Source organism: Barbatula barbatula (assembly GCF_947034865.1).
Source record: "Barbatula barbatula genome assembly, chromosome: 1".
NCBI lineage: Eukaryota > Metazoa > Chordata > Actinopteri > Cypriniformes > Nemacheilidae > Barbatula > Barbatula barbatula.
Window position 1 is genome coordinate 8,052,115 of NC_136766.1, and position 22,355 is coordinate 8,074,469.

General features: G+C 38.0%; 1 protein-coding gene across 3 annotated transcripts in view; it reads right to left on the minus strand.

The window, feature by feature from the left end:
* Positions 1-22,355, minus strand: part of LOC306895871 (protein phosphatase 3 catalytic subunit alpha) — a 70,911-nt gene that overhangs the window by 30,847 nt on the left and 17,709 nt on the right. For all 3 annotated transcript variants that reach the window (XM_079459415.1, XM_079459416.1, XM_079459417.1), the window contains exon 2: positions 6,188-6,388. In XM_079459415.1, coding sequence (XP_079315541.1) covers positions 6,188-6,388 — 201 coding nt within the window. The remainder of the gene's footprint in view (positions 1-6,187; positions 6,389-22,355) is intronic.

Here is a 22,355-nt window from a genome sequence, read left to right on the forward strand (position 1 = left end):
TGGTCGAGTGAAGGCCCTTGAAAGACTAGACATACTGGAGCTGAACATTCCATTGGGTCAGTAGATGGATAGCTGGATCTGGAGAAGTGCTTTGGATAAACCCCTGCACGTCATTGACCAATTCATTTTGTTTTCATATACAGTTTTCTAAGCCATCACCTCATTGCTCACGCCATTTTAAAGCGATCACACGTTTGCATGCATACAGCTGATGTTTATAGTAGTAGTATAAGAGTGTTTGCAGTCTGAGCATGTTAGCCGAACCAGTAGATTATCATGCTGTCTATATATAACATAGTCATGTTGCCTTCATGAACACTTCCAGGGTCTAATCTTGTGCTATTCTGTTTACAGATCAGTCATTCAGGTGTAATGCAGAGTGGAATTCAACAGAACGCAGGTGAGCGAAAGCTGCTATTAAAGCCTGTGATTGACAGCTCTAATCACATCTCACAGCATGTCACTGTTGTACTGTAACTCTCCATCATGCTCTTCTAACAGAGCTGGTAATAAAACGCTTTATTTGAGTTACATACGGGGTGGATGCAATACCTACAATTTGGTACCTGAATATCTGCATATTTTGACAAGGCGTGTAGACTGAGATATACATTGATATAGATATATCAGAAATTTGGCTTATATATTTTATATCATAATCAAAATATTTTGCACTAATAGGAACATGACTTTCTTTTGCCCAAATTTAACGAGGCATGATTTCTTCTAAATATTTATTGCAAAAACGAAATAGTGACAACCAAAACTTAAATGTTTTTATTACATGAACACATGTAGACGCTGCTTAAGGTAATGAAACATGACGTTGTGAATTCAACCATTACTGCATTTGTCTTACACATCTTGCAAATGAAACCAAACCATCCCGGTAATATAGATGTATTCTTTTTGGGACGAATTCCCTCTCATGTCGCTTGCTGTGTTCATTCGAATGATGTTTTTCAGTACTTGTGAGACTCCCTCCTGGTGCCGTCTTTGGAACATTCATCTTCATTTGTTAAAAAATGTAATATTCACAATATCCTGAAATGTGATACATTAAGCATTATATATCTATTCTATACTGTATATTGAATTTATTAAAACTTCTACACATACAAATTAACTCTATCCTTTATTTGTGACCAGCTGATCACCCTTAACATGGATAACACGCTTTGTAGAGTATCACTCACTTCAGTCGAGGATTTGCTTTACCTGGGGAAACGGTAGACGTGTCATTTATTTTTACTTTAAACTACTTAATAAAAAAAAATTAACCCTAAAATTAATGGCTTAATTATTTCGCTCGAGCCAATCGCCTGGTCGGACGCCGTAGCTCGGCATGCACCTTATATTTTTTGGGTTTGCAGGTTTGTGTGACCACTCCACCTCACGCAGTCTATAAGCAGCTTGCTTGTGTTTCTTGTAGGCAGCGCTTTGGGAGGCTTTTGCAGTGCTCTGCAGCAGCGTCGAGCTGTTTGACTATGCTTTTTGTGTCAGCTAGGTTATATAGGCAGTCACCCATGTTTGGTGCGGTGTTTAGCCAAGGTGGTGCGGGCTGATCTTGTCACTCTCACGGTGGGATTGTAGTTACGCAATATCTAGAGACCGCTCTCGAAATGGAATGTCTCCGGTTACTCTCATAACCTTATTTCCCTGAGAAGCAGGAACGAGACATTGCGTACGCTGCCGTGTTCACTGCTCAGATCAGCTAGACTGTGCATTCAGTCGAAGATTCTGCGGCAATGCCACTGTGATGGCGCATTATGCAGTGGCGTCAGGGCCCGCCCCTTTTCGCCATCTAGAGCAGCATTGGCCAGTGCGAGTTGAATGGCAGTTGCATGATTCAATAAGGCTAGTAGAGAAGGAGGGATTATCCCATAGCGTACTTACACAATGTCTCGTTAACGCTTCTCAGGGAACCAAGGTTACGATAGTAACCGGAGACATTTTTAAACCTGCCATACAATTTTTGACAGACCTAACATGATATAGAACGCTTTAGTTGCTTGAAATGAAGACACAGTTTAGAAATCAGTAAAGAAAGCTTACAATTTATATTCAAATAAATTGTATAATGAATAATTATAATAATTATTCTCTTTGTTTCCATGAATGTGATTTGTAAAACTGCTCAAATATATGACCTTATATGTTACAGTTTTTCAAAGTTGCAAATGCAGAGATAAATGTAATATAAACGTATATTACATTGAATATTAAAGTAATAAAAACTTTTATATTCCAGGCAGATTCTCTATTACCAGTGCAATTTTTCAATATGATAGAAAATTATATTAAGTAGCAAGCATCAAGACAAATAATCGCGAATACATGTTTGTTTACACACGCATCATTAAGCTAACACAATATTCTACTCTTATAACTTCATCAGATCAATCTGAGACAACATTGATGAATCAAAACTTGCATTTAGATGCATTTCCTGACCACTGTCATCTCTAATATTAACTTTGAGGAGATACACTTGAACTCTTTTAATGACTAACAGCATTTCTCAACAGATCACAATCCAAGAACCTAAACAATAAATGTAGTAATTCGGGGCATTTCTGTGTGCCTTTCATATTGTAGGGAATTCCAATCTTCATATTGGTAAGAACAAGTGTCCTTGATGTCCAAAACACTGCAGCAGACTTTAATTAAAGGAGAGAAGTGGGAGGGAACGGTCGTTATGGTATTAAACTAAGAGAAGACGAATGATAAGAGAAATGCTGTGAGCGAAAACAAATTAACTACCACATGTTTTTGACAAATTAATTTCCATAACAATTCCAGTCATTCATTTTCAATCATTTTTATAAAGGAAACATCCAGGGAAAAAATATTAAATTCACAATTTCCACGATTTTTCCAGGACTGGAACTCACAATTTTGATGTTCTCTGACTTGTCGGTTTTCCATTGGGGACTAAAAGAAGCAATAACCACATCATACATAAAGCATCTTTCCAATACAAGTCTGTGCATCACAAGTATTTAAAATTTAGTTTTACAGGATTATTTCCCTACTGTGTGATATAGATGGCACCAATCTGAATTCACTGAAGTCGTAAGAGATCATGATGGTTCTCATCAAGATTAAACTGATCTAAACCTCCAGATCTAGAATAAAGACCTGCCGCTCCATGAAGCCCTGAAGATAATTTACTGCAGAGAAGAGGTCAAGAGCCAACATCATGCTCTCATACGCAACGCAGTGGACAGCAGTAATGAGACAGAATCGGGGTGTTATAACAAAAATAAACCTTACAAGGAAAATGAAAATGCATCTGGAAGCAATTTTCTCGCTTCTGGCCATAAGGGTTTATGAATATAATTGTTGCCATTGTTATCAAAGGTTTGTCTCCAGCAAAAGTGTCTGGAGCCAGTCATTAATGTCACGTTTTTGAGAATTGGAATTGCAAGAAGGAATAAGCTGTGTCTGCTCTAAAGACACAATAGTGATGGAAAAATAGATTCGTCAGGATGAAACACCAATGCAATAAAAAAATCTTTATGTATATAGCTGTACGCGTCTTCGTGTGCATGGCTTCTTGGTGTCAGAATTAGTTTTGTCAGAAAACAAAAAGAAAAGTATTTTGTGTTTGCTAAATATTTATAGCTCATAGAAAAACGCTAGAGAAAATATCCGGTGAATAAACAATTTTAGTAATTCATTCTTAGTTTCAATAGTAAAGCACTGAGGGCTTTTCCACCATCGCGGCGAATAGTTGTCGTTGTTAATCGTTGTCGTTGCTTATTCGTTCCGCTCTGTGCCAGCCGGTACGCAAACGGTTTAATTTTCCACCGCAGGGCTTATAATGGAAATGTTTAGAATGTATATACAAACGCGTCAGGCGTCTCTTGGTAACTTAAGAGACTGAGCTCTAACATCTCAGCACGCATTCTATTAGCACGATTCGGCAACCAAGAATTTCAAGCCGAAAACAGATTGTAATAATGCTGATTCGAACCAGGCTCACGTAGAAACATAACTGTAACCGTTCCAGACCGTTCTTAGAACGGTTCAGTGGGATGGTGGAAAAGTGCTCATTGATTCAAATGAATTTGGTTTTACAGCTTGCAAACACACTATTAGGGTCACTCACGTTAAGACATTTACTTTGGTGTTTCGGATACAACCACAATAAAGTTGCTTCCTTTCACTTGTCACTTTTCGCCTACTTTTCCCTTTAATAACCTTATTCACAATCATTTCTGTAATTCCAGACATTTTAATAGCTGCAAGTTATTCAAATAAAAAACAACATTTGGTAAGGGGACGAATTCAAAATGTGTGCTTCAGCAAAGGTCTGCAGTACAGTGCACAAGGGACCAAATTTCTGTATTTGAGTCAGGAGTGAGCATAGACTTGTAAAACAGGTTTGTGGGCGGGTGGAGAAGAAAACTCACAGTGGTGGGATGGAAAAATCAGACCGAGTAGACCTCTTCAATGAAAAAAATGGGAGTGAAGGCCAGCCAATTTTCACTAGAATATTACATTTTGTCATATTACATGTTGTAACAGTAACATTATGATTATTATGTATTTTTTATAATTTAAAAGGATCTTGTGGTCCCAATAGTCAACTTCCAATGGTTGAAAACCACTGATCTTAAAGGAATAGTTCACCCAAGCATTCTTTGTTCTGCAGAAAACAAAAGAAGATATTCTGAAGAACGCTGGTAGCCAAACAACATTGGCCCCCATTGCCTTCCATTGTATGGAAACAAAACCAATGAGACATTTCTTGAAAATCTCCTTTAGTGTTGCTAAAAAAAGGCAAATAGATATTGAACAACATAAGGGTGAATAAATGATGACAGAAATGGGTATCAGGATTGCTGCACACTTTTCAAAATCTTATTTAAGACTATTTAAGTCCTCTTTAAGACCAAAACAAAGAAAATATAATACCATTTCTATACAGCAGAACAAACAGCATTTAAAACAATTTTACTCCGAGGAATGAAAGAATCAAAACAGATAGATCTCAAATAGGTACATCATATTTGTCAAAAGCCTTTTTCTAAATGTCCTTATCCAGCTCATCTAGCTACTGCACTTCTGGGGTTTCTTCTCAGTCTGCTTGACTTTGTTCTGCCAACCTTCATACTATAAAATCTAGCTAGCTTCTCTGAAACTACTTTGATATTTATGACAATCACACAAACATACAGAAGTATAGTATTTATTATATGAAACTGTATAGAAACCTTTCCTATACCGATTTTTTACTTTACCACAGTAAATATTCAAGTATACTACAAAGTATATAAATTAACTATAGCTAATCCTACGATAATACTGTAGTAAATGTTAATAGAGTGTGATAACTACCATAATATTCTACAGCTGTAATATACTACAATATACTAAAGGAAATGCTAAAGTATACAACAGTATTTTTATATGATGTGATACACCACCATTTGTTAATGTCAAATATTTTTAATTAATAGGTTTAAAACAATGTTATACAAAACCAGTATAATTGTATTGTTTATTTGTTGTTTTAATTACATAAGATTCAGATTTAAAACTTAATAGGATGGGGTGTCGAACTTTAAATATTTACCCCTAACCCTTCTTAGTGAAGCGTAAAGCAATACACAGTTACTGCAGTAGATGCAGTTTGTGATACAGTAATAAGACTACATTACAGCAGCGCTGCTCTGAAGGCAGAATGAAATGTAGCTTTTGGTAGCGCTACACAGCTACTTACATTAAACTTACATTTACCCATCTTTTCTCTTCTTTTTGCACCCACAGGAGGAGACGGTACACACAAAACACTGTCGTAAATGCCCCGACCCGCAGATTGTCAGGTGAGCGAGCGAATCCACAAAGAATAAAATATAACTTCGCTTAATTAAAACAATACATTTAATGTTATAAGAAGTATTAAAATATGTTAAACTAAAAGTGTCATATAAATTAAATAAAAAAATAAAAAAGTAAGACTTTTTAAGGAACCGCGGGATTCCTGGGGTATAAGATCCTTTAAATTTTAATGCAATACTATCAGAAAAAAATCTATATATATTGATCTATAATTGCAGTGGAAGAGCCCTAAGCTAAAGCAAAAAAATGTGAGTGGTGTTTTCCAGTCAAAGCCTACATCAAACTCTTGTCAAGACTTGAACCTCTTTCTTACTCAATACCTAATGAAATAACTCACCTGTGACAGGGGCCTCTATGTCCAGGAGGTTCTTCTCAGAACGGAGGATAGCAGCTCCGTCGTCGATTAATCGCAGTGCCACGCTTTCCTCCACACGGCCTTCTTTGGTTAGGTGAGCCTTCAACACGTCTACTTTAGGTTTGCCTTCGCTGTCAAATACCTCCTTGACGGTCAGCCGGTGGCTGGGCGGAAACGGGACAGCTGGAAGTAAAGAAAGAGAGTTTATACCCAAACTCACCAAAACTGTTGTGAAATAAAATATTATGGATCTGTTTACAGATAATTTTTTATTTTCAACCTAAGTACAGTGAAACTATAGGATATCGATTCAGATTGTTTAGATCATATTTAGATGGTTTCATCTTAACAACATAACGTTACTAAGTATACGCACTTGTGGCCTCTACTGAACTTCTGGTACACATTCACAAACAATAGAGTGCCTGTAGATTATTTCTGATAACAATCAAACGAAACCGAGAAGAACAGTTACGTGGCTTAACTTGTCACTCCAATATTTTGAATTTAGTCTGCGATACCAAGCTCAACCGCTAGATGTCAATGTTCTTTAAATGTGACCGAACTACAAGCAGTAATTGTATTAGTGACACACAAAAGAATACAAAACACGTGAAACCTCCTTCATTGGCAGAATCTTTGCCTTCTGTCTACATTCCCCCCAAAGCACCATGTAAATAAATGCAAAAAAGACACTGCCTCATTCATGAAACATTAGTAAATATATGAGTAATTTACGCGTGAAACAGACCTTCCAGGAAACTTTCCGCCGGATGAAGAAATACCTTCATGGTCAGATTTCATGGTAAAATATGTGTATATTAAGGAATTCCAATCATTCGTAAACGGGTCACGCATGCTTTGCTCATTCACAACTAGCATGATCCCCACCTATGAATTACAGCTACGCATGCTGGATTAGTACTAACTAGGAATGCTGGAATCCTCTGGACTTCATTATCTGGTTTGGCTACATTATATTGATTAATGCAGAAGATATTAAGGTTATATGCTTACCAATAACTCAATTAAACTGTGTCCACCAAGCTTTTTTGCCTGCTAAAATACCTGGTTTCTGAAAACGACCAGCTGGTGGCGCCTGAGAACGCTTTATGCATTGGTTGCTGTGATTTACGTTAACCACAACGGTTTGTGCTACTAGTATATCTGATTAAGAATAATATTACTTAATTTGAAAATGCAATAACCATTAATATTAACTTCTCCATTGTTGTGTATGATGGTTGGTCAATGTAGTGTTTGTCCCGCCTTTTCTCCACTGTGATTGGACGGCTGTGTAAAAAAGGACAGTGACGAGCTCTGCGTTTTACCCAAAGTTAAAAAGTAGAAAATTATAAAAGACAGGGCAAAAGAACTTGTGAAATATCATTATAATACAAAGGGCATCAAAATGCAGTATCGTCAGTTTGTACGGTTGTACACACTATTTACACGTGGTATGGAGCAGGTGTACATTTCTTTCGTACCAACTAACATTTGGAAAATAAGAACATTTTCATGAACACGAAAATATATGTCAAAAATACGAACGATTAACACAAGAAATCGTTCTGGTCGTGTTTCATGAGTGAAGCCCACTGTTTTAAAACTGTAAGATGAAAGCACATATGCAAATCTGTGCTCATTAAACAAATTTAAGTTCAACTCGTACTCCACTGTAGTCATGTTAAATATAAGCCAAGGTGGTGTCATATACGATTCCTTTCGTCTCCAATTATCCTCCTTTTCTTCATAACAAATGGCTGCAAATAGCTTGTAAATACAAAGTAATGGGATCAACAAACCAAATTGCATGCAGTTACAATTTGAGACATTTACGCAACCAATTTGAAATGCTCAACAAAAGATGCAATAAGCTGTTAACCACGAATAAGAGGAGAAATTAGCACTAAATCTGTACAATAACGGACTTGTAATGAACACTGTCCTCATCTTGAACATACTGGATATTATCTACACGTTGAGAAATGGACAAAGTCCTTCAAAAGGTTGTCAACTATAAACTATACATCCAACCAAGTGATTTATAAGATCTCTGAAGCATCACTCAGAAAGTTTTATTGTTTTCACATTTGAGCCAAATTTAATTTCAAGCTCAAAAAGGTCCAGATCAGGATCTGCCCCGGAAGGCTATTCAACATCAACCAGCATATCTGAACATAATGGGTGTTCTAGTGATGGACATGGACAAATGTGCACATTCATGAATGTAGTTTAGTGGTATCTTGAGTAACATTTTATTCACCGTTCCCATTCCTGAACTTTGAAACATCTGTAAGAGGACGTGGAAAAAGTGATCACACTTACAATGAATGGGGAACTTTTTCCTTCAGTAAAATAACACATTTTGTGTTTGGAGTGCATTTTTAAGGCAAGGCATTATAAAAATCATCCAACTGCGAGTTGCTGTTCCCATGGATGCCAGGAATTACCCATGACCCTTAAATTATACAGTAGTATAAAGGAAAACAATAAACAATCATTTAACCTTTTTCTATTAAGGAGAGGAAATATTTTCCATTTGTTTAGATATACTAGATTGCTGCTAAAACAATATTTTAAATCGAAACATCTTTACTTTAAAGGAGCAATGTGGAGATTGTGAATTGCACTACAGCAACTGACACATGACAAACATGTCGTCACGTTTTTGTTTCTTTGCCGAAGAAGATAACAGATTTATGAAACGCGCATTATAGAGCAGTTTGTCCCTTGAGCGCTACTGTAGAAACAACATGGCGAATTCCATGCAAGGGGACTATGCAAGATACTCGCTTAGTTTAATGTATAATCAGAGTTAAGTGTCAAGCAAGTGTCTTGCGAGTATCTTCTGAACATGAGCGTCTCTTTTATCATAAACCCTGTCGACGCATCTGCAGCAGGCACGTATTTTGACATGATGCACGATGCACAGAGGTTCATGTGACCCCCCCAAACACGTATTTTGATATGACACAGCACACACATGACGGGTTACATAAATGTTTTTCCGAGCATCGCATTACTGCTTCCCTTGAAGAGGAGGCCCAATCGACAGCTGCAAAGAACCATGTTAAAATTCCAGAATAATGCATGAATAATCTGTTACAATAAATTCTAAATATCCTCTCGACAAAGAAACAAGCGAATGATTACAAAACACTCAGTGATGTCTGTGTATGCGTCAGGGGTCAGTCTCATGTCACAAGATTACTGAAGCTGCTGTCTAATACCACTGTGGTTTCATTCCTTCTGTTGTCAGGAATATACTGCATGAGTAATCCACATTGGGCTGTGAACAAGGCTAGGAAGCAAGGGCTGTTCTGATGCATAACACTTCATAGAGGCGTATGCAGAACTGTACTCGTCCCCTTGTAACAGGCACAAGCTTGCCAATTGAATGCAAAGCTTACAAACAGGCTGTGGTATTTGGCACAGAAGGCTGAAATGCATTTCTCTTCCTCTTGGACTGTTTTTTCAAGGGGAACTCTCTCAACATGTACAGTAATAACACAAACAGAACACTCACTGCGTTGTGACCCGACCGGTTCTTAAACAACCTTCATTACCACAGAGCACGCCACTGTTTGTACTTTCTGCTGCCTATAGAAACTTTGAGCGAGGTGAGAACATGAAATAATGCAATGCTGTTTTTTAAAACGTCTTTTGGAGGGTCTATTGACAGAAATGCAACATAACATACATAACTATGTGTTCAGAGGTCTATAAAGACCTTACATAATAAAGCGTTATGTTTTTTATTACCTGAGAATGAGCTATTTCTATCTACATACACCGCGGGTCCCTTTGCATGGAATTCACCATGTTGTTTCTACATGGGAAAACAGCTCTACAGTGCCCGTTTTGTAAACATGTTATCTCTTTTAGCAAAGAAGCAAAAACATGACGACTAGGGCTGACACGATTATGAAATATGGCTGAAGATTAATTGTGTAAAAAGTCATTGCGATTATGACGTTTAATTGTCTGTTTTAGGACTTTGACATTTAATTCTCATACATTTTTTATTTGGCTTTGAAACGACCATATTGTTCTGAATATAAGACTACGTTTTATTCTCGCAAAAAAATGGTGACATCATTTATTTAAGGTCTAAGCTTTTGCATGTCAATAATACAGCCGCCAAATACGTGCAAAACGAGTTTGATCAGGAGTGAGTTGAAGCCACCATCAAAACTCTAAGTCATAGAAAAACTTCTGGTCTTCTCACTTCTCAGACTACAATAAAATTGAACTTCTATGTTAATGAAATATCGGTAGGCTGGTTTTTACATTGAGCTAAGCTTTAAATATATTAAATGGTACTACAGGTTTTTATAGGTATATGCTTACAACACTTACAACAAAGTGATTGTTGGTGCATTTTACCAGTATTATTATACTTTAGTTATAATAAAATATGCAATATGAATGCACTACAGCTTCCCCTTATGTCTTCTAAAGAAATTGGTATGATCTGAAACTATCGCAATGAGAGGATTATTTAATAATCGTGACCACCCATCTGAACCACAGGACCAAGATGTCATCATAAGGGCTGAGTGAACCGTCGGTTGCAAGCTCTCCGCTATATGCTGCTAAATTTCATACACTGACCTTTATAACTAAGTGCTGAACTAAACCACTTTCCGTTTTCCCACCCCAATAAAATATATATATTAGCACATAGCTCATTTGGGACATTCCCATAGTCTATTTTAGGCGAATCATATTAACAGCCCCTATTTCCACCAACACTAACTACTAACTTTTATTTGGAAAGAAAGCTTTGAGATAATTGCTTTTCTGCATCAAGAAAAAAATTCTCACTGAGGTCAAGAGAGCTGTTAAATAAGCTGCTAAACACATTCATCATGCATATCGATTGAAAAAAAACATGGAATAGTGTCTTTTTACCTAAAAGATCCATTAACCCAAACATGATTCGGACTGCTGATTGTCAATTATAATGGGTTGAGTGATCACACGGTTTACTTTGAACTCAAGTGTGCAAAGACTACATGTGTGTGTGAAAACATGAAAGCGCCCATTACACTTCATTGCCCCAGCTGTGCGTGCGTCTGTTTTGCATGCTGCCAGCAAAAGCAATGGAGTAAAAAGCATATTAATTAACTTTTTGTATTTTTTGCCAGTGACATGTCTTTGATCACATTATCAATGTGGACAGTAAAGTCACTAAGTAGTTGTAAACACGTACAGTGTCCTTGCTATCCTACATTTTTCAAGTAAACAGAACTGAATTCTTGCACAATGAATGCTTCTGGCACATAGTTTGTCTTACACCCAAAACCACAAACAAAGCTTTTATTTTTACTTTATCTGAATGGCAAGTGTCACATGTTAAAAATGACAATTAAAATGAAAAACAGATAATTAAAGATAACTTTTGCACAAGTGCCAGATTCAATGACACAAAACACTGATAAGTGTAAACAAATAATACACAAATAAACCAGCAGCAGAATTAAGAGATCATACAGGGTCACTTTTTATTTCATGTTGACTTAATGCTCAAGAACCTGTCACACAAATGAGCTAAAGGGAGCTGGAAGAGATGTTTAGCTTATTCTATGTAGCCATTTCCATAAATACCTTCATGAATGTGAAAACATTTCCCCTTCCTAATGGCATTTCAGGATCCAGAGAAATTACATTGCAGTATTAAATTCTGCAGGGAAAAAAATAATTATAATGTAATAATAAACCATGTGATTGAACAGATGTACCCTAGGGATCTATTTACCAAACCCTGCAAATACATAACAACAATGTCCACCTCCCTGACCTGAGGTAACCCTTATTAATTCCAATATGAATCATCCTGATCATAAACAAATGGAATTTCACTGTGAGATTATTATCAGGGATCCGTGTGACATGAGGCAGACCTCCAGAGAGCCCCGAGCAACACAGATACATGTGCATTCACAGCATACTGGGCTGGAATCTTTATTGCACCTATTTATATGGCATCATCCAGCAGTTCTTTCATTTATCAAAGGTGTCCCGATGTTAGAGATGTTATTCGAGCCAACATATAAAGTTAAATTCTAACTTATTCTAACTCTTGTAACTAGGTAAGCATCTTTGTATTTGCTTTGTTTCATTTTACTGCCACGTGAAACCTCTTCACTCAAGTCTAAAGTTGAGAAACTGCATCTCTAAAGATCTTTGGAATAAAAAATAATAATGAATAAAACCTTTTCTTACTGGTTACCCAGTTACCTTTTCTTTCTGGTGCTTTCATGTGTGTTTAAAAGATAAAAAAAGGGAAACAAAGCATAAATTTGGCCCGTTGTAAGTTCTGGTCTATTGGGTGGTCAATAGGGCCGTGCCAGCATTTTTTTGGATAGGAAAGGAAGTGCTGAGGTGGCAGAGGGAAGTCTAAGCTCCTCTTGGTTGCAGCGTGGGTGAAAGCACCAGGCTGGCACCACAACAAAGCCGTCAGCATTTTTCCTGTGCCATCCCATGTTTTAACCTTTTGTATTGCACAGAACTCTGCAGCTTTGTTCCAAAACCTTCAGAAGAGAGTGCCTGACAATCCAAGTGCCTTCTAGGGCAACAAATATTACGCAAAACAAACCATTTTAATAAACCAAACTACTTATTATTTAATGAAATGTATGCGTATTTTAGCACCTAAACCAAAATGAGGTTTATTACTTTTATGTGTTGTGGGGAAAAAGAACTATTGGTTATTGGTTTCAATCTTATATGCAAAAAGAAAACAAAAAACACAGAAAAAACTAAAAGCTAAAATCGAATAAAGCATACATTGAGTGTCATTTATCTCCAAGATAATATATGATTTATAATCCAAACACACCAATGCAACAGCAAACATTGCATCATACCAACAAATAGCGAAGATGTCAATTGTGAAAAATTGCACATCAGTTATGGCAAGTTTGTCTTCATCTGCTATCATGGTTTTCATTTTGCTTAACGCAAAGCACTGGACAACTGGACAAAGGACATATGCCCTTATATATGTCCCTTATTTTTATATTAAAAAAGGTGTCTTACAAGGCAACTTCAAGTTAATATAATTTTGGAGAATGAGTCTGAAGAATGGGTCTCCTTTGAGTTATGAACATGCCTATACTGCCTAAAATGACTATTAGCTATTGCCTAACATTGAATTTAAAAAACTAAATTTAAAGCGATATCAATGGCAAGTGGAGACTAAATAAAAACTAAAGCTTATTTTTGTTTTGTACTCAGTAAGAGCACATGTGCAGTCACATCTATCAACAGAACACTCATGAAGACCGCTGCTTTTGTTATGCGTCTCGTTGAAAAATCTGCCCATATTTTTGGAAGCGAATTAAGCTGCGTTGAGCAGCGTACAAAGAGCACCAACTCGAAGCCAAACAACTGCCATTAAAATTAGCCTGAATAAACAGCACAAAATGTACTTTCCAACCAGCCTTTAGAGAACATTTCATCAAAGAGAAAGACATTCAGATGCATTTAGAGGACGCTGAATTGGGGTCATTAAAATATCAAATATTGGCCATTTTATCCTGAACCCAGCTGGCATGCTTCGACTTAGTTACAATGACTGTGTTTCAAGATAGACACAAATCAATAATTATGAAATATAATCCTAAACAGTAAAGTTGCTCCATACATTTGAGGAAAGTCCTTAACGGCCCAAGAATTGAAGTGTTTTTTTGGAGGTGTACGTAACATGAATAATATATGGAGGATTAGTAGGACATTTAAGCCAATGTTTGTGGCTGCCAGTTTTCATTTAGTGGTAACTGCAAGGGAGGCAAAGCCAGAGCACAAATGAGCAGTAATCCTACTTCAAATCCCTCTACCCATAAACACCGGCTTGCCTGACATCACCCTGGCAACGTTAACCAGCAGCCCAGCTAATTCACCAATCACTTACAACCGGAGCACAACTTTCAAATACACTCCATGTGAATTTGTATGCAGGCATGACATTTGGTTTCACTTCTTGCGCTGATCTAAATCTACAGGGCTTTTTGAGGTCTTGGTAATGCTATTTCCTGCTGTTTTCATTGCAAGACATTCAAATATATTACTCTATATATTACACATTCAGTCACAGCACAAAGGCCACTTGTGATATAACATTTACTTGGTCCTTTTTCAAAAACCTGAATCTCTAAAAAGACTAATGACAGAGAAGAGCTTAAATCGGGTCCTGTGTCACCATATGACCTCCATGTCTGTTGATTTAAGGTTTCAATCTGCACAAAGAAAGATAAATTCTGTACCACACAAGCACACGTAATGAAAGCCTGCAGCTATCTCCAGCACATAGTGCCAATGCTGTACACAAACAAGATCACGCTGTGCCATTAAGGCACAATGGATCTGCTTTGTGCTGACGGAGCGATACGGTAGGTGGTCTGGTTCCTATCACGAAATGCAGGTCTACTGGACTGATTTTCATAGGAAACACGCATCAAACGGCAATCCAACAAGAAGGCAACACGTAGAAAGGCCATTTAGGCACCATCCTGGTCCTTTTTAGCATGCGTTAGTGAACATCAATGCTGGGAAGGACAAAACGGTTTGCATAGTGGGAGGCTTTGAAGCCTGAGCTTTTGAGTTCTGTTTGAACAATAATCGCAGTGCAAACGTATACAGGGCAAACATACAGGAAAAGAAACAGGAGGTTGGGAGAGAGAGATGTGTGGCATGCCCGCTGGCAGGTTTGAAGGCCGGGCTACGAGAACTATGCCAGGCAATACCCACATGGATCATAGTTGGCGCCCTCTGGCACGCTCTGGTTAGGAGGAAGTGGAGGACTCAAACAGGAGAGAAATAACAGAAGAATGGACCTCGTCCAGTTGGACATTATGATATCCGGTTGCACGAATACAGTGGGAGAGTGCGGTGAAGTGTAGACAACAATAACAAACAAGCCTCGTGTGTACCGACACAAAGACAGAAAAGCATTTTATGAGAAACCCTATTAACGTCTCTGGATTTTATAGAGGACCTAGTGAACCTGCTATGTAATATCACCTGCTTTTACTGCTCTACACTGATAAAATGACAGTTCATCTGTTTCCAGTGCGCTTTCATCGAAATTTCACCATTTAACTGGCTTTTTATTGCAAACATCAAAACAATCAATAAACTATGATCTAATTTTGAATGCCATTTACACTCGTGGTATGCACAGAAAAGAAACAAATTACCTTTCTGTCCTCTGTCATCCGGTAAAGGAACAATAAAAAGATAAATAAATAAAAAAAGTCAATAAAGTGTTGGAAACAATGGCACGCTGTATCACAGAAGAGTGTGAATGTGGTTTGAATGAAACGGTTGCCAGGGAAACTAAACGGCAAAAAACACACGGATAAAAATCTTTAATTAATCAGCATAAATAAGAGCTCATAAAAATGGATGACTTCATAAAATAGTGCATCAGAATCTGTGCGTCTACACGTATGTTTTTTCTCCAAATTCTTCCACAGTGAATGCTCAAGGCTGTTGAAACAATGATGAAATCGATGGACACAATGATAATAACCGCCTATTCATGCAAAGGAAATATTGAGTGAACGAATGAAGATATTTAAATCTGATGCCTAGATATCTTGTGGCAGTGAGTGTGAGATCTGCTGGTTTTGTAGTGTGAAGACTATCTGTGCACGCAGAGGAAAGCTTGTATTTTAGAAGTCGGAGGGAAAGCAAGCTGTCTGAAACATCCTCAGTAATGACCCTCCCTTCACTCTAACAACATACAGAACTCTGGACAGTACGGATCCAACTCGACTCGACACTAACAAGCGCTGGAACTATCCTGCTGAGTGGCAGAGAGACACGTCTGCGCCTTACCTCAGCCACGAGAGCGTCCCGCAGTTTGTTGGACAAAAAAGCTATGAGTTTTGATGTGCGAGCGTGCACTCAAGAAAATTATGCATGATAGAAATGTTTTGAGCGAGGGATAGCTTTGTGTTCGCGAAGGTTTTCATGTCTGGCCCAGTGGATTGTAAGAAGGACGGATTTTGTGCCACCGGCTTTCCCACAATTCCGTGACACGGGATTAGGAGACATTATGAGAGAGAACGAAAATCGGCTTTTACAGTGGAACCAGACAAGACAATAAATAAGGATGCTAACAGACAGAATCAAAGCTCTTTTGGTCGTGATGAGACAATCATCACTACATAATTATATTTATAAATAAAAATATTATATGATATAATACGATTATGAATATTTAATTCTTGCAATTGTTCTGTATGATGACAGTAGGAGATTTATTCCACTAAATGTATGTTTTTACATTCATGTACACCGAGTATCCTGCAAAGATAAGAGTGCTTAACTGCATATTAAAGATCGGGAAACACACACAGTGTCTGCCAATCTCATATTAATCTTGAGTACCTATACAGTAGTATTGCTTACGTCGTATCTTCGAAGAGTATTTCGTTTGATCACATTCATAAAAGAGAGATACAGCTGTCGCATTAATCTCTTTGTGTTTTTTACACTTACGCAGGTACGTGTTTGTGTTTTAGGGTGAATAAAATAAAAAAATTCCCTATACTGTATATTTCATCATTGAGAATTTCTTTAAAAATGTCAAAAAAAAACTTGTGTCGTCTCGTTTTTGTGAACCCAGTCTCGTGTCTCATCTCGTCTCGTGGGATAAGTGTCTCGTCACACCCCTAATAACATCCATCACTGAAATGCCATGAACAAGCAAACACACCTCAGTTTCTCTCCCAATCGCAAGAGGAACGAGCTGTAGCTGCAGGCCCACAGCGCAGCCAATCTGGATGCAGCGTAGCTTATCTTGATAAGGGAGACTTCCTATCGCTTTTCTGTTACGAAACAGGGATCCAGACTTATAAAAAAACTTTCCGACACAAGTTGAAGGGCTGGGGGAGTGTAACAAGCACAGAAATACTACATCACACGTCCAACTCGTTTTTTAGCAAGTTGACCATGTTAAGCGTGAGAAGCCATCACGTTTAACAGTGAAAAGAATGCATGAAATAGCATGTTACCCGATCTTTAATAAAAAACTTTGTCATTCAAGTCATACAATGAGTTAAGTAAGCTGGATCTGTCAATATTTTTTAATGGTTACATGATGTATGCTTTACAAGTTTCAATAAGTGTGAGTCACACACTCTTGCCTCTTATTAGATGCTGATGGTCTGCTAGACTTCAAACAAGGTCAAAAAGAAACTTGGCCTCGTGTACAGTGAGTGTGTTTCATGTGGCCATTTCACACAGTAAGTCTTTGTTTAGAATATAGAAGGCTGATCTCCATCTTTCTGTCAGCTGGACACACACACAACAGCAATATGGCCAACGCAAGCATACACTGCACAAAGCAATGCTTTCCGACGGCACTTGATAGGGCAGCATTTGGGACGAAATGCTTGCAACTGGGTCTGGTCAGCGACGTTTAACTGTTATATAAAAAATATCCCAGCTGGGGATTTGGAGATTCAGACAGTCACAAATTCACTTCATTAGAAAATTGCAAACATGCAATTAACAAAAAGGTCTTCATTGTTCCACAAAATAACTGGACAGATGTTTTTCCATCCCCAATCTATAATGTTGCGTGGCCAAAGGGAAAGCCTTTCTTTGGTTATTTACCCATGCTGCTTAAGTTAGTTCAGAACAATCCTAAAACAGAAAACTAAGCTGGTGGTCAATTTAAGAATTTTACGGAAACTTATATGCAACTGTCTGTGTAAGTATTTTTGACAAATAACAGTTTGTCAAGCTTTATTTATATAGCGCTTTTTACAATTTTCATTTTGTAATAATGCTGGGGGAACACTTTATGTTAACAAAGAGACACAACAAAAATCTCTTTTATACCTTCATGACGTTTCAAGTGTGAATAAATGCAATGCAGGCATGAAAATAAAGATATTTCACGCTGGCAGCATCTAGGTATCATGTGACATGAAACAAAAGCCCTGTGAGACTACAGAAAGGTGCAGTGAATGTAATGTGATAAATGTATGATGTTCATCCATGCAGGACTTTCAACCTGTTAAAAAGTGTGTGTTAAACGTGAATACATCAAGCTCAAAATTGAAAACACACAAGCTGCAGTACTCATTAAATCCATGTAAAACACCAGCCTTTCATTACACTACAACAAACACGGGTAGCAAGATATGACGCTTTTGGACTTCTGTATTTAGTACATTATTAAAGATATTAATTCATGAAAGAAATAACATTTATCCATCCACCTTCTGCCTCCATGTAGGGTCACAGGGAGTGCTGGAGGATATCCCAGCATATCTCTGGCAGAAGGCACTCAGGGAAACACCCTGGACAGGTGGATGGTTATAAACAACCAATAATAATGTATATCATATGTTAAATTACTACCTACACAATACTATAAAGCATGCAGCATTTGTATTTAGTTACAAAGTGAATCTATTAAGTTTTCTTTTTGTCAAACCTTTTGTCTTTTCTTCGTGGATTCAGTTTGATCAAACGTTTGAGCCTTAAAAAAACTTGTTAAAATTTCAGTCACATTTATGGCATTTGTAGGACATTTTGAGACCATCAGACACTCCTTTTCCCTGTCGCCAATAAAAGATCTAGCATATGATTGAAGATTCTCTTCTCTTGCTCGGGAAAATCTTCGATCCCTTACAGTTTATGGATGCTTGACTGAACTACAAAACACTGTGAGGTTTTGCTCAAATAGGGCAATTTTTGCTCAGTTTACAGAACTTACATTATTCGCAGCTTTCATATTGTTGGGCTTGGACTGTGTTATTATATATTATCAAATATATAGAAAAAATATGAACTACTCCTATTTATATAGGATTTGTGGGTACCCACAATCTGCACACAAAGGTCTTTGTCTTTCAAAGATAAAAAAAATATTTAATCTTTTTATATGTGATTTTCAAAGTGAACTGAAATTAGTTTTTCAAAGAAATATAATGTATGACCTCAGAGCAGAGGGGGATACAGAAAGTAGATGATAGGTGGGCCTGTAAAATTGTGGGTGGGCCAGAATAATCTGCTCTCAACTGGAGTAATTTTTAAGAAAAATTAATTGACCGGTATTCTGTCCCATTGTGGCGTCAAAGCAATTCACTAAACTTCACATTACAAATGAAACCGCATGACACCGTGCAGTTAATTTAACACGGTCCCACTGCATTGCGGTGAACAATCCTCAGAATCCTCAAAAAGTCAGCGCAACTGTGTGCGGTTTACTAAACTCATGTTTGTTACAGACCTGTCGGAGGCGTTTCCAATTTTTATAACCCTCTCTTGTGAAGTAAACTAAACTCTGCGTGAAACTCAGGAAAATGTCTGCATGCTTTACAAAATATGGCATATTTTGTTTTGCTATATTCAATCCATTCAAAAAAATGCAAAAAAATGACGTAACATTGATATGCGCATCCCTGGAAGAACAATTTGACGGGTAAGATTAAATTTAAGGACACTTGGAGTGGACAGATCTGAAGGTGGACAAGATTTATTAATTGGGATGCCTGCTGAGTGAGAATATAGGTGGAGGATGAATCACAAATGCTGCCTTTAGCACTCGATTCAATGGATGTTGCTGTTTGTTTCACCTTTATTTCCAGTTGCCTCAGTGTGTGTTTCTTCAGCGTCTTTGTCTAGAAGGGGTTTTCGGAAAAACTGCCGCATGGATAGCTGTTCAGCTATGTTTACATGATCATCGAAAGAGAATCTACAGACATCGATATTGGCGTGCAGTGTAACGGTCGTAACGTAACTAGGGTGGCCATTTCCATAACACCAAAAAGGAGGACACTTTGCGGCATTTAGTGAGGCAAGAATAACTGCATCTGGTGTGCTCGCAAAATCATATCGATGGTATCATGATACAGTGATTCTGAAATAGCCTACTATATTCATTGCCAGACAATTTGATCTACGACATATCTTGATGTAGACCTATGTGTGTTTGTTCACAGTATTTGTATGTATTCAAGACACTCCTGTATGACTGGTGATGCTTGACTGCATGATAGACTTTACAAAGCTCTGCAGCGCAGATTTTGTCATCCTGAGGTGATGTTGCCTCTCGAAAATAAGACCTGTTTTTCAGTGCTGGCATGTCGGTGAATGGCGGCCTTCCCTTTACTACTAACGTCTACTTCACAGCGGCATGCAAAAAAAACATGAAAAGCATCTCTACTGCTTTTGTGGTCTTTTGTCCATTCCGGACTAAATGATGTCTGACGTTTCGGCATGTTAACGTTATGATGTGACGTAGCCAGTACGTGGACTCCGCCTCCACGTGGTCTTGTTTATGTTTTTAACCAATTATATATCAGATATTTATTTGACACCTCTTTCAGCCAATCATTTGTTTGACCGGAGATCTTACGGCGGCAGACGCTATGCTGCTGTGTCCCAATAAAGGTTTTAGAGCGCGTTTTTAAAGGCCGATTCAGCGCAACTCCGAAAAGGAGGACAAACGAGTATCCGGCTTGAAGCTGCGCCAGACGCCGGACAGGGGGCTTAAAATCCGGACTGTCCGGCCAAAATCTGGACGTATGGCCACCCTAAACATAACGTAAGCACATTCTTAATAATATTAGGGTATTATTATTAATAAACAAGCAATTAAAATGTTTTTATTTAATTTATAAAATTCAAATTTAGAATTAAGGGAAAACAATTATTTAAAAATTATTTACTTGGCTCTGACTGGGTGGGGCTAGATTGACAGCTGGCCCACCCAGTCAGAGCCAAGAAAATGATTTTTAAATATAATTTCTTTACAAAAATTATAGCTCCGCCCCTGCCTCAGAGGACTTGAGTCATTTAGATATCCATTTGGACATGCTTTGTGTCTTCTGCTCTACATAAGAAGAAATGAAGGAAGAAGAAATATTAAGCAATGACAATTATTTGCAAATGCAAATTTGCAATAAATCTCAATAAAAAAAGACTTACAACTACAAAACAAGCCCCAGATATGAGCGCTACTCATCAGGAAACTCCCACAAAACCATTATTTAAAGACGGTGACCTGGTATACGAGTAGAAGATAAGTCAGAGCCTCCTGACATATATATCACTTGTGTGGATAGCTCACACTCAACATTTTTCTGTCATTCACAACTCGAGGCCCAAACAGATCCTTCCCAGCAGGAGGTATATTGAGAGAGAGACAGACACAGAAAATCAGAGATGTTAACTCCTGAGGAACTGGGGCCTCTCCAGCCAGTCGTCTCCTGCGGTATGTGTGAAATGCCGTGACTCGACGGATAGCACAGGGATGAGCGTGCGCTATTTTAGCCTCTCACTTAGTATCCGCGGTGGCTCGACACCGGACCCACGCAGCGACTGACCCACATTAGGCTGAGTCTGAACCACAGGAGCTAAAGTAATTACGCCGCTCAGTCACTGACAAAGCTCCCAGAGGACCACAGGTGGAAAGCAGAGCTGTTAGCTGCCTTGATATAGCGTGTTTAGCAATGAGTGCGAACTGACACCATCCTAACAAGGGATGACACGATAAAGCGGCATGTATTAATTCTCATCCACGTTAGCTATACCGTGCATGGTTTTGCTGTGCGACTGTCAGATGTACAATGTGACTTATAGGATAGCGCCCACCGCAGACTGTGTGACATCAGCTGTCACACTGTACTATATACATCTCAGCTACAACCCAAGACAGCGTCGTACATCATCATTCTGTCATCTCTCACGAGCAATCTATCATACAAAAGCCACCAATATTTATAGCGTCACAAACTTGAGTATCATATACTATACGTGCCAGAGCAGTTATGTGAACTTAGTGTTTCTAAATTAAACCAAAATAAAAGACGTACCCCATTCTGTAAAAAGGCCAACCATTATTTAGGTACAGCCAGTACAATTCAGTGTTGAGCAATTTTATATGAACCAAAAACAAACTTCTAACAAAACGCGTAGACAAAAGCGAATTGCACAGAAGCAGAACGAACTGCAAAGAGACAAGGTTAGGCGAGGGTCTGGCGAGTGAGATCTCTCAGCAAGACCTCTGCTCTGACTCAGCAAAGGACTTCACTCTCAGGGTATTTAAAGCCTTCTGATACCATGCCAGCGATAATTAACATCATTAATTTTGAATTTTGAATAAAGCTAATCAGAA